Genomic DNA, 15,343 nt, shown 5'->3' on the forward strand with positions numbered 1-15,343 from the left:
AAAAAAAAAAAAAAAAAAAAAAGAGGCTCACTAAGCAGACATTCAGATCGCTTAAATCTTCTACCAGCACACATACGCACTCTCAGAGTCCAGTTGGACTGGACACAAAAGCAGCCCAGTTGTCCACAATTGTACCGTGCGTGGTGAGTGAAAATGCTTTTTTGTGCCGCCTACCTGGGGGACAAAAATGCTAAAGTATCATTGCCTCTGGGCTTGTATAACACCAGAAGAGAGGGGATGCTTTTGAAGTGAATTTTTACAGTAAACACAATGTCAGACCTGGGATCGGTACTGCGTTTTCACAGCTGTGCGCCTGACAATTCCAAATATGTTAAATACGCTTCTTTAGCGTATTTGAGCACATTACAGGAGGTGGAAACATAAACAAGGCATTTTGGCGCAGGCATCATCACTGAGGAGCTGAGCTATCAAAACAATCACAATCGATGGATTTTCAGTTCTCACATTTCTTTACGTTACAATTACATTTGGAGCTTTGTGTGAGACAAGCTCTTAAATCCTTGTAAGTATCAAGCACGATTCTGATGTTTATTATTGGTGGAGGCCAGAAACTCCGTTATCGCTGATCACATCAGTTGTGGTGTTATACATGGTACTTCCTCTGAAAACAAACTTCACACCAACTTTCAAGCTACTGAAAACATCTAAACCAGTCGCTGATGAGCTGGAATTTGTTGCCGAGGGGCGACCATGCTCACCCGCTCTGTGCAGGCCGCCGTCGTCCTTAGCTTCTCCTCGATCTCCTTCCCGATCTTCTGCACTGTGACTTGGGTCTGTTTGATGGCTCTCTGGGCTGTGTGAAGCCTGCCGAGGGAGTAGAACACAAAGTCATCATCCACATCATCTTAACCACACATCAGACCACAAGAACAACTCAGCGCTGAAACTGAGTTTCCAGGAGACCATTAAATTGATGGGCTGGCTAAAAGTTGAGAGTCAGTTATGATTACACCAGCAAATCATTCTTTTTAGCTTGGATGTTTACACCGACTGTTTGTAGGGCACAATAAGAATAATGATCGTCCCCATGTGGGGAAGACTCATTGTGCAGTGTGTTTGTCATCCCTCCCCGTTTCTTTTTCTGACTTGGGTTGACCTTCATTGTTCCAGACCAATTGTTGAGTCTCTTAAACTGTAAAAGCTATTGAATAGTTCTGCCATTAAATAAGGACATAAACAATATTGAGAACATTCCTAATAATAAAAAAAGAGCAGCGAGAACAGACGGGTCAAGTTCTAAAGTACAGAAATACGACCGCAAAAGTTTAATCACTAATATTGTCTAATAATGGAAACAATACCGCCTGAGATCAAACGGCTCCAATAGACCTGAACCCAAGCGTGCCAGAGAGCAGAGAGAAACCTCAGCAGCCCCACTAATTAACTAAAACCACAAAGATGGAGGCCCACGTCCAAATTCCATGGCGCTGTCATCACTGAAATAGGAAACAGCAACATCAGTATACAAATGACAAGCAAGCACATTATTTAGACCATCGATCACAGAAGCATTTAGCTTCGGAGAATGTTTTCGTCAAGTCGCACAAAGATAGACAAAAACCCCCTCAGCACAACCCCTGGGACTCAACAACTCATCAACAGACGAAAATCCCACATGGTGGGAACTGGCAGCTAGCAATCCAACTGTCACTCTGGTGTTAAATCATCTGCTTCATGCAAAATGTGTCAGTGGCGTTCATATGCCATAAGCTATGATTGGACTACAATGGTTACAGTTCTATTTCCATGCACACAAAGTGACCCTTAAAAATGAAATTACATACGGTTTGCCTCACTCTTAGAAGTCGTCCAGCATGGTTGGGTTTGATGTAGGGATCCAGTACTTGGGTCACATATTGTAACAAAGAGCTCATCAACTCCCTTTATTTGATTTGTGCACCAAGAGCAGTGCATCGATTGTCAGCTCTCATGTTAGCAATCGCTGGCCTCTAAGCTGATTCCAAAAAAAAAGGGAGTTGATGTTACAACAATGTTACTAATGTTACAACAACCAACTCAAAAAGCTGTTTTACGGCCTGGTAGCAAGAACTGTTTTTGCCTCCTTGTGCAGCTTTTAGTGCAACTCTGTCCTAGAAAATGGACTTAGGGGCGTGGCTGCACAGAACGGTAGGTATCCCAGGATAGGCAGTTGGAACCAATCAGCATCCAGGCCTCATCCAGTACTTTGAGTCACCGAGTGTCACTGTGGGTGTGTTGCTGGTCTCTTTTATGGTGTTTTTATCTAAATAATATTATGGCTTAATGTGCGGGACAGACCATCCAAGAGGTTTGGGCTTCATTCTTGGTGAGTGAAATTTTTGTGTTTTAATAGACTGTAACTTAAGTTCTTATCAGCTGTTAGGTGTGTCTGAGTATTGCGCACACACGATGGAGTAATGCAGCTTGCTAGTATTAGCTGATAAATCAGCACTGCAACCTTTTATCCTTATAAGGCAACTTCTGGCTCAAAGACAAAAGAAAACAAAAATAGAAAATGCTGTTCAAGTGCCTTACACATGAAATAATGACACTAGGTCTCTTCATCTAAATGAGGAATAAAGCATAATAATTTCAGACCGGGGAGGCTTTTTGTAATGAAAATATACTTCTTCAAGAACCAAAACGCTTCTATAATGATGTAGATAGAGCTGTAAGTAGCTGTCCTGCAGGGGAACCACACTCTTAGATTTTTTTAATCTGTCTGAGGTGACAGTGATAAGAGTTGTTGATAGTCTTTTGAAAGATCAGGATGAATCTGTTTTGAAAGCTTCATCTGTTTAGGTGATAGCAGTGCGTTCCCTCAGGTGAGAGCTGTTATCTCCTCTCTCCTTTTCACGCATGTCTGCTCCGTTATCTCTCCCTGAGCCTCGGTCTGAAGCACAGCAATCACTGCAGCAGAGGGGAGGCAGGGGGTGTTCACGCTGTACGCTCTCAGTGGGTCTCTTTAAGATCCGAGTAACTGTCCAGCAAACACCAGCTCATGTGGCCATTGTTTTCATGCCTGACAACTCTGCTGTGGACACGCAGGAAGTTATGACTGAGGCTCTGCGCTCAACCCTTCGTAATGATAAACATCGGACAAACAGCATCTGCTCCTTGGATTCTAGATACGATGAGGTGTCGCATGAAACTCGCACCCAGATTTTTTTGATAAAAAAGAAGGCACTGTTGGAAACTCTGGGTAAAGGTTTACAGAATAAATTCAATAAATGCTAAGTATTTTTTGATAACAGGAAGGAAACTGGAGGGGAGGGGCTGCCTCCGTGCAACGCAGCTTTTGTTTTCTGTTCATTTACCTTTGCTGATTATATTGAAATAAACATTTGCAGCCATGATGTAGTCCTGAATCTGCACTTTTGTAAATGAGGACTGAGAACGAATCAGCAAATACAGATGTGTCATCTGGCTTGCAAACAAGAAGGCACCTGGGAACATGTCGTTTCTCATCTGAAAGAACGTGAGAGCTGAACTTCAAGGGTGGCCTTGTGCTGCTCCGTTACTCGGGCAGACGACTCGAAAAGAGGACATCACTATGCAGTGGCTGTAGTTAGCTGAATCTTTTCTATCATTTGTATGTGCAGGCGATCTTTCAGTTTCTTACAATATCAAGTAGTAGAGCTGCTCTTGATTCTTTCAGGTTTCGTTCATCAGGAAACACTAAAACAAACTGACCGGAGCACAAATAGGTCTTAAAATTACAAATTCAACCTCAGATGAACAACAACATTATTTTACAACATGTCATTCTTTATTTAACAAAAACTACGCAGAAGCAGTTTGTGAAAAATGTAGTACGCCCTTACTGCTCCCGCTGGAATTAAGAGGGGAGAGAAGTAGCAAGGGGCTGCTAATCAAATCCACTCGGTTAATTGATAATTAAGTGTGCCTACTCCCATAAAAGCAGAGGTTTTGGCAGTTTGAGTGTGGGAGTGTATGTTAACACAATGTCTTCCCAGGAGTGGATGTGCCAACAAATAGTCACACCGTGCAAAAAACCCAAGAGCAACACCTCAGACTCTAGAGGGTTCCTTTCCTTTGGGTACACGAGACCACAGTGGAGTCTGGCACAAGAAGGAGAAACAGATGTAAAGTGACTAAATGTATGTTGTGATTCGTTTCCTTTCCTGTGTGGTTCAATTAAATCTACGCCGAGGGCAACTCCTCAAAGTCTCCTGCAGGGGGAATCCAGTCGATTATGTGAGAGCTGTCAGTCAGCACCCTCTCAGCAGGCTTTTCTCTCTCTCACAATTTACATTTTTTTAAATCACCTATTTTTTCCTCACACTTTGTAATTTTTAAAAATATTTGGGTGTTTGGCTGGGTGGTTGATAACACGTTTCTGTGGTGTGACAAACACATTTCTTTCTGCTTTACACTGACTGTAAAGGAGTACTCACTGTGTGGCCTGCCCAGACTTCCACCTGTTTATCCCATGTAAGTGTACCCAATGCATTTGTCAAACAATCCTGGATCAAAGGAAACAAGCCCACAGATTAACGACTGTGCTGCATTCATTTCTAGCAACCAGCACAGGGTGAACAGGGCCGCCCAATTAACCCATTGAAAACAACAAATGGAGGGTAAGATCCCACTACACACCTCTGCCAGGGACAATACAGAGAACACAACGTAGGAAAATCACAGCAAACAACTCTTCTCGCTGCTGCCTATATCTCACAGCGAAAGAATGTCAACACATTTAACTACTTGCTATTCACATCACCTCTCCATTGTCTCCATCCACATGGACTGAAAGATAAGATTACTGCTGAGAAGTTTCTTTGGCGAGCCCGTGTATGTGCTTCTCCTGCTCCGGGCTGGTGTTTTTGTGGGGATCTGTTGCTATAAGCCATGTTTACACGAGCTACAACAAAGATGCAGGGAAGCCAGAGAGATCTCGAGGAAAGATATGTTTAGTCTTGAAAGGGTCAAAAAGGGGTCAAGCATTTAGACAACTCTGGAAGGCTGGATTGCCGTGATGAGTCACAAGTGTAGGCTCCTTACGCTGGTCTTACTCTCAAAGTGTCAAATTATTAGTTATGCTCACTTAGGCTGGTGTAATTAGCCTTTTTCTTTTTTAAAACGTCCGAACGCTGTTAGTCAAAGCTTGCACTCTTTTGTTTAAGAAGCCAGGAAACAGAAAGAGAGACTATAGCTTAGTACTGTACATGTGGAAGGAGTAATCCTTACGTCAACAAGCTGAGATAAAAGCCTGCAATGCTAGGCACGCACCAGAGGGGCTGTAACGCTGCAGACAGTGAGAGAAAATCGGACGAGTAATGGGCAGCGTCAGGAACAGCAGACAAACTGGAAACATGGACCTCTGGAGGAAGCAATCTCAGGCTGAAAGATGTGTTTCGGAGGACAGGCAGGGAGGTAAATAACTGAAACAAAATGACACATGCAGAATATCTGAAATAACGATTGGTCGTGTTGCTCCAGAGGAATGAAACAACCAGCAGGCTTGCTGACCTCAGGGGCTGCCTGCAGGAAAGCATTAGCACCTCAACAGTCTCTGAAGGCACGGAGCCCCTCCCCCCATTGAGTTCAGCAACACTGTGCACGGCTTCCGTTGACACACACCGTACGTACATGTAGTCCACGTACGAGCGTACGCAAGGAAGTCAGGAGACAACATGTGGCTCTGACCACCAAGAAGAAGAGAAGCCTCCCTTTTAGGCTTTGGGCGTTTGAGACATTATGCTAACCTGTGAAAAGTTCTGCTCCAAGAACCATGTTTACCATGTGTCACATCATCATAAGGCCAGCAGGGTTTACAAGTGCATGACTCTTTAAACTGGTTTCAGAGAGCAGGGACCACGACGTGCACACTCTCACTTCACACTACTTCAGTGTGACACAAGTTTAAACTGCAAAACAATTAGAATCATGAGTTGGTGATATCAAAATTAAAACCAAGCTACAAGCTTCCACCCTGTCCTACCAAATAATTATTCCACTTACAAGCTCTGCCAGGACAGACAAGCATACTTGGGGGGTCAAAGAATGTCTGAACCTTTATTAATAGTCTCTACATAAAGGGGGGGCTTTGTTGAACAGCTGTCACATTTTTTTTCTACCCACACAGGGGCCTTGCTCTTTGTAGGATGTGGCCTGCCCTCTATCACAGCCTCACTGAAAGAGACAGGCGTTTGCTGATTGATGATCTGTTTGCTCCCTCTTCATCTCACCATATGAGATGTGTTGTGTTGGCTAGCCCACATCAACATGTTACTCACACAAGCGAAAGGTGCTGGAGCCAGGCCGAAAAAGCACACTATGAATCTGCTGACAAATTACCGCCATTTATCAAGATCAGCAAGCTCTCTGTGAAGCCGCCCTCATCAATTTCCATTAACACACAGCATTAACAAAGACACGCTGCGCCGGGCCAGAAAGGAGAGCCGGAGAGAGCTGGGCCAGATCTCGACACTGTGGGTGTTTGCAGTGGACATGCACAACTGCTGTTTGAAGACATTTTTATTTATATACATTTATATATACATGTATTCCCCATGAGTTAGATGAGCAAAGGTGAACACCACCCTTCATCTCACTTCATCATCAAACAGCTCCAGAAACTAAGCATACATGCTTATATGCCATTAGGGGTGGGGACTACAATAGTGCACCATGTCTGATGAGTCATGTTATAGTACGTAATAATAATAAATCATGTGCATGTGAGTGCACCAAGCCAAAAAAACACTGACAGAGGTGGAAGCTGCAGACAGAGCAGTGTGAGGAAATAGAAGGGATCAACCCACAAGAGTGGGCAAGATATTGGGAGTTAAGAAATCAAGTAACTAAACTGAATAGGAACAAGAAGAAAGAATATTATCAACTTAAGCTCAAGGAGGCCAGTAAGGACAGCAAGAAGGTGTGGAAAGTTTTAAATAATATAATGGGTAGAGATCTTGCTCCGGTGGTGTCTCACATCTACACGGATGGAACGTTTATAAGTAAAGCTAAGGACAATTATTTTGTGAATAACTACAGCAATAAAATAACAAATTTAAAATCTAATATGAGCAGAGGCGATCCCACCTTATCACGTCGTCTTATACAGGATGTTATCGTGAATAATAAGCAATGCCAATTTAAGTTTGAGGCAGTGAATGTGGAGATGGTAGAGCGCTTATTGATATCACTTCCTGACGATACATCCTCCGGCTCTGATAACACAGACAGCAAACTGCAAGTTTGTGTCCCTTCCTATATGTCCCATATGTAATAGATCTTTGGCATGCAGCTTATTTCCATTGCAGTGGAAAGAATCGAAAATAATTCCCATCCCTAAAAACAAGAATGACGTTTTTAATGGTGTCAATAGCAGATCTATTAGTCTGCTCCCCGTTCTAAGTAAAATTATGGAGAGGATTGTCTATGATCAAATTCAACATTACCTAACAGAAAATCAGTTACTCGCTCAGTTTCAACATGCCTACAAACCTGGTTATTCCACCAGCTCAGCTCTCAGTCACATGACAGATAACGGGTATAAATATCTAGATAATGGGAATTTGGCCGGGATGGTATTTTTGGATTTTAGTGCTGCATTTGATTTGATAAATCATGATCTTTTGATAGATAAACTAAAATGTTATGGGTTTTCACCAGCTGCTTTGTGCTGGATGGAAAGTTATTTGTCTGGAAGAAGGCAAAAGGTTTATTATAACGGTTATTTCTTGGAGGGCTGTGAAATGAACTGTGGTCTACCCCAAGGCAGCTGCCTCGGTCCACTTCTCTACTCAGTCTTTACAAACGATTTGCCGTACGTCCTGGATAAATCTCATCTTGTAATGTATGCTGATGACTCCACCATGTTTTATTCAGCCAGTAGCTACTCTGAATTGACAAGCGTGTTACAACTAGATTTGCTGAACGTGTTTGACTGGATAAGTAAAAACAACGTGATTTTAAACATGTTTAAATCCAAAGACATGTTAATAGGAAGTAGAGGACGCTTAGTCAACAGCCCACAACTAAATCTTTCCATAGCTGGATCGGTATTAGAACAGGTCACCCAGACTAGATTACTTGGTGTTACCATAAACCACCACCTTTCATGGTCTCAGCACATCAACTCTGTTATTAAGAAAATGGGGCAGGGCATAGCTATAGCTAGGAAATGCTCCTTTTATATTACTTCTTCAATTATGAAAGGTGTCATTAATGCACTAGTATTATCTCATCTAGAGTACTGCTCAATCATTTGGTCAGCAGCTAATAAGACAGATCTGAACTTCAGTTAGTCCAAAATAGGGCGGCCAGATTAGTGTTAAGGTGTTCATATTATACAAGTATTGATAAAATGCACGGTAAACTTTCTTGGCTTTCTGTACAAGCTAAATTATACTATGGCTTACTTGTATTTTTAAAGAAAGCAATACTGGTAAACACACCACACTTTTTTATGCTCAGTTGCAGCATCCAGATGAAATACATAATCAAGCTACACGATTTTCAACTAATCATAATTTAGTGACTCCTCGAGTTAAAAGTAACTTTTTGAAAAACTCTGTTATATTTAAAGCATCTTTTCAGTGGAATAAGTCGCCTTATGCAATTAGAGAATTGGCTTCTATTCATAATTTTAAAAATCACCTAAAAGCCTATTTAGGCAGTTTTTAATTTATTTGTAAAAATTGTAAGACGGTAATGTCACTTGTAATGGAAATTGTGTATTTTGTTTGAGTGTTTTTTATATTTTTTAATATTTACATGCTTATATTTTCAGATTGTAAAACCTTATTGTGGATGTAAGAGCCAAATTATGTGGATATTTTGCATCCAATTCATTGTGTAACATTTTATTCGATGGTATTTGATGGTTTGGGCCCCAGGAAGACTAGCAACCCCTGTTGTGGAAGCTAATGGGGTTCCTTAAACAAATAAACAAACCTAAGTGTGGTAAACCCCACAGATCCCATGTGGTGTGGATAGAAAGAAGAGGATGGAGACGAAGGCTACGATAATAGAAGAAGCCAGAGCAGAGGTCATAAAAGTTATGATTCAAACTGGGCTTTTTCTCCTTCAAGCTGCTGGAGAGGCGATGGTCTCCACTCATATAACCATAAACCATGACCACTTCTAGACTGTTAAAGTTCAGACAGCTTTGGCATAACTCCATTTACTTGACATTGCAAAGGCCTGTGACGCATTTATGGCCCCTTATTTAATTCTTAAAGGAGGAAAATCTTAGTGCAAGCCTTCATAATGCACCTAATGACAGGACCGTTATCTTATTTTGGAAACATCTAACTTGAAACTTTCCAAATATATATTTATTTAGACAAAACTGGGGGTAATTACACGATCGGTAAACAGAGGGTTTCCCCTCGGGGAAGCCCTGGTGATTCTGTAAGTGCTGTTTACGTTCTACCACATTTAAATATACATGCAGAACAACAAGCCTGTTTGTCAACAGATGCAGCCGGCCCTTATGTCTCAAGTTCCTAATTACTGAACCAGGGTTTCTCCCAACAACTAGCAACTTACTCAGCAAATTTTTGTCTCCATCCTGTGGCGTAAAAATGCATTGCAATCCTTTTTACACTCCATATCCTCAAGTACCCCACAACCACAAGACTGCCACAGACCTAATGAAAAGGTGATTAAAATCTGTAATTCAATAGTTTTATTTTGTCTGAGACCAACAGTGTTCACTCTGGGATGTATGAGTTACTACCAAGTTGCAGAGCTTCCCTCACAACGACTCTAAAATAAAACTGTTCCTCTGGCACCATCTGCTGGACAGCAAATACCCAAGTAAAACCTACAAAAGGAAAGTAAAACACAGGAAATGTATTGAAAATATTTATGATAAAAGCAAGAAAGACCTATTTAATAAAAGGAAGAAGAAGAAGACGAAGACGAAGAAGAAGAAGAAGAAGGCCCCGCCCCTCCCTGAGCCTGGTTCTGCTGGAGGTTTCTTCCTGTTACAAGAGGTTTTTCCTTCCCACTGTCACCAAAGTGCTGCTCATAGGGGTCATATGATTGTTGGGTTTTTCTCTGTATGTATTATTGTGGGGTCAACCTTACAATATAAAGCGCCTTGAGACGACTGCTGTTGTGATTCAGTGCTGTATAAATAAAACTGAATGGCTCTATTTGTCAGCAGAAGATGCTCCCCATAAAAAGTGATTCACTACATTTGATTTAAGGCCAGCTCCATAAAATGAATATGACATGCGACAATGCTGCACAGCTTGAATCTTACCTGAGCAGAGAAAAAACGCTGTACGAGTTCCTGACTGAACTCTGGTCAACCTGAAGCAGGCTGTTTTTCTTACGCTCCGACTGATCCTGAAACAGCCACATGTCTGAGTTTCAGCGCAGAAGCCAAACAACGTCGAAACGATGCTAACAAGATTTGAACTTGGTATTCTATTGTCATGCAAGAAGCTTTAGAAAACAGGCGAAAGGACATACCTTCTGATCAAAGTCAGCTGCATAATAGCCATCATTCAATCCAAATATGATCTCATTTGGATTTCTGGATCGAATCTGTGGACAAAGCAGGGCAGAAAAGGCTGATTGTACGGGGACAGAGTCTCAGAACAAAGGACGGCTGCATCTGGATGTGCATGAGACTGTGCTGTTTACCAACTTCCAATGCAGTCTGGATTTGAATAAATTGGAATAACATCGAGTTCTTCATCAGCATTTGAACTGCATTTACTATTTTGATGAAGGCTTTGAACGGGCCAAACTCTTCACGCAAAGAGCCAAACAGACAGCTAGATTCTGAAGCTCTAAATCACATTTTCACATGCAGACATTTCATATTACTACTGAATCAATGCAGCATGTGGCGCATTACACTAATGAGCAGCCTGCTACATAATCACTGGTTGTTTCCCTACCACTGACATATATGTGGCATGCACGGGAAAAGAGAATTGTATTGAAGACGATGAGGAAGAGAATTGCAATTTTCTTTGATTACTGTCAAAATATAAAGCACTAAGCATTTGTTACACTGATGGAAGTTATTTACAATCATGTAATGTAACGTATATACGCTCGGTGCATTTTTAGATGATTTAACTCTGAGTGAAAGAACATTTGGTGTAACCGAATAAAAGAGTGAACTGACGCAACGGCAGACAGTCACAATAATCATTTTACCTAATGTTAGCGACTAGATGACATTACAGTAAAATAGGCACCAATAAATTTATTCTATATGACTGAAAGTAATTTAGAAAGTTTAATGTTTGGGGACTTGTATTTCTAACCACAGTTTGTTTCTACTGCAGTTATTCACCTTTAATAATGTGCATGCAGTACTTAAACTTATTAGACCACATAGAGAAAAATATTGAGCATATTTTAGAAAGTTTAAACTAAAATCATGTTGTTATTTATTAAGCAAATAAACTGAATTCATTTACTGTTACACCCAATCACACTGGACTTCTTTGATGATTTTTTAAAAATGGAAATAAATCACTGTAACTCGGCATCTTAATAAAAAATAAATACATGTTTCTTTTCTTAAACAGTAAATTTGAAAATTATTTTATAACAATAGTAACTATATTTTAGCATTAGAAATATCATTTTGATTAAAGAGTTTGCTCATAAATGCCAATTTAAATGACAGAAACATTAAAAAAATTATTTTGTAAATACTAAAACGGTTCATTCAGGCCAGCTGTGCCATAAATCTTACACCAACAATCAGTTTGTTAAGCACTGCATATAAGGCCCCTTTAAATTGACAGAAAGATTTCCATTTAGTGAACTACTTAGTTTTCATGTTCAAATATTTAGAAATTAAAACTCAAACGCAGATCCAGAGTTAAATGTTCAACTCCAAATATGGCTCACCCCACATTCACTCGCTCACAGCAGTGAGCATCACCTCAGCCTTGCTACCTTTGAACTAGATTCATCCACTTGTATAAATTCCAAGCAGATGAAAAATATTTCATACACAGAACTGTGCAGCCGAGTCCAAGTGATCATTTTACACATAAACTTGCTAAGAGCACAGCAACAGCCCTGCTCATAACTACTGATATGTCATGAAGTAACATAAACCGCATGGACAGAACGGAAATGCATGCATCGCGCTCTTAGAAGGATTTAATTACACATTCAGCTATTCAACATTTAGCACATGTGTCAGATCATATCCAACAAATCCTTTGTAAAGATCAAAACTGTACTATTAGATTTTTGCGATAACAATTCACTTTTTCAAAAGCCACACAGAAAGCCTCAGGAAAAATTACATATTGTGTTGCTACTTTGTTGCTCTTGGGTGTGTTTGCTGACCTGCTGCCCCGTGTATCTGAGGCCGTCCAAATTAACCTTCCATTCGATGAGGAGCTGGTACTGTTCCTTCTGCCCTCCCCAGATTCTCACCACAAAGCAAGACACTGAGGTGTCCAGAAGGTCTGGGAGCATGCCAAAGTCCAGGCTCCGCCAAGTTGGATTCTAACAAAGATCCACAAACACACACATTTCAAAAGGAACAGCAGTCACATCTTAAATCTTTTCTACTTTCTGACTTTGTTTTTTTTTTTTTTTTAAATGGGAGGATAGGTTCAAGAGTTTGAAATAAAAATCTGAGAGCAAAATTTATGTTACCTCTTAAATCCATACAGTGATCCTTAACCACTGCAGAGTAACTGAATCATCCTGTTCTGCATTAACCTTAAAGTCTGATCCCCATTTCTGTTTGTAGTCTGTCCCTGAACGTTCAGAACGACAGCATGACCGCTGGTTCAGCGGCACAGAACTGGAGTCATTTACATCATTTAACTATGTACCATTTCCCTTCATCATACAGAAAAATCTCTTTTTCCCTGGGTAACTTTCATGGACAGGCAGGAGAGGAAGGCCAAAAGCAGAAGTACAATCCACAGGTGAAGATAAGAACTAGCATTAGAAGCAGAGGGGAATGAAAACAGGAAGAGCAACAGGAAACAGTTCCTTATATGAGCGATGACAGGAAGGAGATGGAATAGCCGAGAACGCCAGCACAGATGTTAAATAAAACAGGAGGAAGTTGTGCTGGGAGACGACAGGAGTCATGACTCCTGAAGTGCATTACACTGTGGCTGCTGAAGGCACTGACGAGTACGCCTGGAAAGCAGCTTAGGTCAGCTCATGGCTCGGCAGCAAGCCCAAACAGTAATTGTAATTGGCTACGTCTGTAGTTTTGTGCATAGCTGTGTCTGCATCACAAATAAAAGTGGAAATTTAAAAAAACAAAACAACAACGACGTGGTAATACGACACAGCACGGTCATTTGCACAGCTTAATGATGCATGCAGGCCAAAAGAAAAAGCTGTTTAAGAGAAACACGGATCAAATTTTATTCATGCCGACACACGCCTGATATTTTATTCAGCAAATCATGTTAAACAAGAGCTGGCTACATGTGTGAATGGCAAGAAGGGATCAGATAAATGCCAAGCTTAGCATTCATAAAATACAGCACTGCTTCACTGCTCGTAATGAGTACATTCTCCAACAGCAGGCTACAGGAAATGACAACATACTGGACCTATCCCAGGACGCGGAGAGGAAGCGTCTGAGGGTTAGTTTACTCACCAGTGAGTCTCGTATGACTTCACTCTTGTAAAAATCTAAGAAACATGAAAGAATGTTGATTAATGCACAATAAACAGGAGGAACTAAACCCTGAACATGTTTTGCTGAAGCTCAGCTGGACACCAGTTACACAAATCTATCACATACAAATTTTGCACTGACTGCATGTTCCAAAATCAGAGGAACGGTACAGTGTTAGTGCCACTTTCAAATGCATTTGCCTGAGATACTAAACTACAACTTGCTGCAAGTACAAAATAAATATAAATATGTGCACTGCCCATTTAACTTTATTTAAAAGCCTCTTGATAAAAAAAAAAAAAAAAAAAAAAAAAAAAAAAAATTGTACAAGATAAACATGATCAGTAGTGTGTGAGAGGACGTTAACACCGACCTCTAGAAATGCGGTCTCCTATACAAAGGTGGAGGGTGAAGTACGTGTCCAGCAGTGGAGAGCCATTCCTGTTGACAATGTTTCTGGCTGCGATGCTCCGAAGATGACGCAACCGTCTCTGTTTGCCAGGAGGAAATAGAGAGGGAGAGAGACAATGAGAAATAGTGATGATTATTGATAACAGAGTTCTGTAACCAGCTTAATTTGGCTCATGTGATTGGTCAAATCTATCCCACATATAAAACAGCTTAAAATAGCCGTCCTTTCTCATGCACAGAGGCAGCATAAGTAATGGAGGCGTTACTCATCTTCATTGTAACATTATGTCAGTCATCAGTTACTTTTTCAATCAATCCAGCAACACTTTAAGACTGGATTGTTTGAAGTCAAGGACTTTGTTAGTGAACAGTTTCAATCTACTAAAAATCTCATGTCTTGATCTAAAAGATTCCTGGGAAATCTTTTAGATCTCTTTTCAAGACCCTCAAAGCGCTTTACAATTGCACTATTCATCCACACACTGGTGGAGGCAGCTACAGTTGTAGCCACAGCTGTCCGGGGGCAGAATGACAGAAGCGAGGCTGCCATATCGCGCCATCGGCCCCTCTGGACGGCACATCCTACAGTCTAACCTTTCCCTTGAATGGCCGGCCCACCTCCTTCCTGCAGCCATAGCGAGGACAAATCTAAGTCATGGGATTTCCCAAAAGATTAACGACTTCAAAAACAAACAAATGATTGTTCTCCAGGGGACTTTTAACCCTCTCCTTATTAATTTTATAATGTACATTTCTCAACCGGAAACATGGACCACATGGAAAACAAAAATAAGACAGCAAAATTATTCAAAACAGCTCAAACATCAGAGTCCTCTCAGACTTCGCTCGAACAGAAGAGCACTGCAAAGTTGACCGCATGTTATAAAACGACCATACAAGTCTGATGGTGACACGTGGCTTGTAATCTGGGTGACTAGGTGGTCACAAGCCTTCTGTTATTCATGAGCATGCAGACATTATTTTGGATCAGGCGTGGGTAACTCCAGGCCTCGAGGGCCGGCGTCCTGCAGGTTTTAGATGGGTATTTGATCCAACACAGCTGATTCAAACGGCTAAATTACCTCCACAACATGTTTTGAAGTTCTCCAGAGGTCTGGTGATGAACTCATCATTTGATTCAGGTGTGTTGACCCAGGGTGAGATCTAAAACCTGCAGGACACCGGCCCTCGAGACCTGGAGTTGCCCACCCCTGTTTTACAGAGTGGACTGACCAAACTAAAGCAGATACGACAGGTAGCCCTGATAAGAAAACGCACTTGAATGCCAGTTTATTAAGTACAGACAGTTAAAACTGA

At 41.1% G+C, this 15,343-nt stretch overlaps 1 protein-coding gene across 2 annotated transcripts in view; it reads right to left on the bottom strand.

Annotated features, from left to right (window-relative positions):
* Window positions 1-15,343, bottom strand: part of uvrag (UV radiation resistance associated gene) — a 103,775-nt gene that overhangs the window by 81,653 nt on the left and 6,779 nt on the right. For both annotated transcript variants that reach the window (XM_005926785.3, XM_042218834.1), the window contains exons 2-7: window positions 13,989-14,106; window positions 13,595-13,629; window positions 12,310-12,471; window positions 10,456-10,530; window positions 10,244-10,329; window positions 720-825 (exon numbers count right to left, since the gene is read on the bottom strand). In XM_005926785.3, the coding sequence (XP_005926847.1) occupies window positions 720-825; window positions 10,244-10,329; window positions 10,456-10,530; window positions 12,310-12,471; window positions 13,595-13,629; window positions 13,989-14,106 (582 nt within the window). The remainder of the gene's footprint in view (window positions 1-719; window positions 826-10,243; window positions 10,330-10,455; window positions 10,531-12,309; window positions 12,472-13,594; window positions 13,630-13,988; window positions 14,107-15,343) is intronic.

The sequence above is a fragment of the Haplochromis burtoni genome, unplaced genomic scaffold (genome assembly GCF_018398535.1).
Source record: "Haplochromis burtoni strain Fernald_Lab_line unplaced genomic scaffold, NCSU_Asbu1 Contig_24, whole genome shotgun sequence".
In the NCBI taxonomy this organism is placed as follows: domain Eukaryota; kingdom Metazoa; phylum Chordata; class Actinopteri; order Cichliformes; family Cichlidae; genus Haplochromis; species Haplochromis burtoni.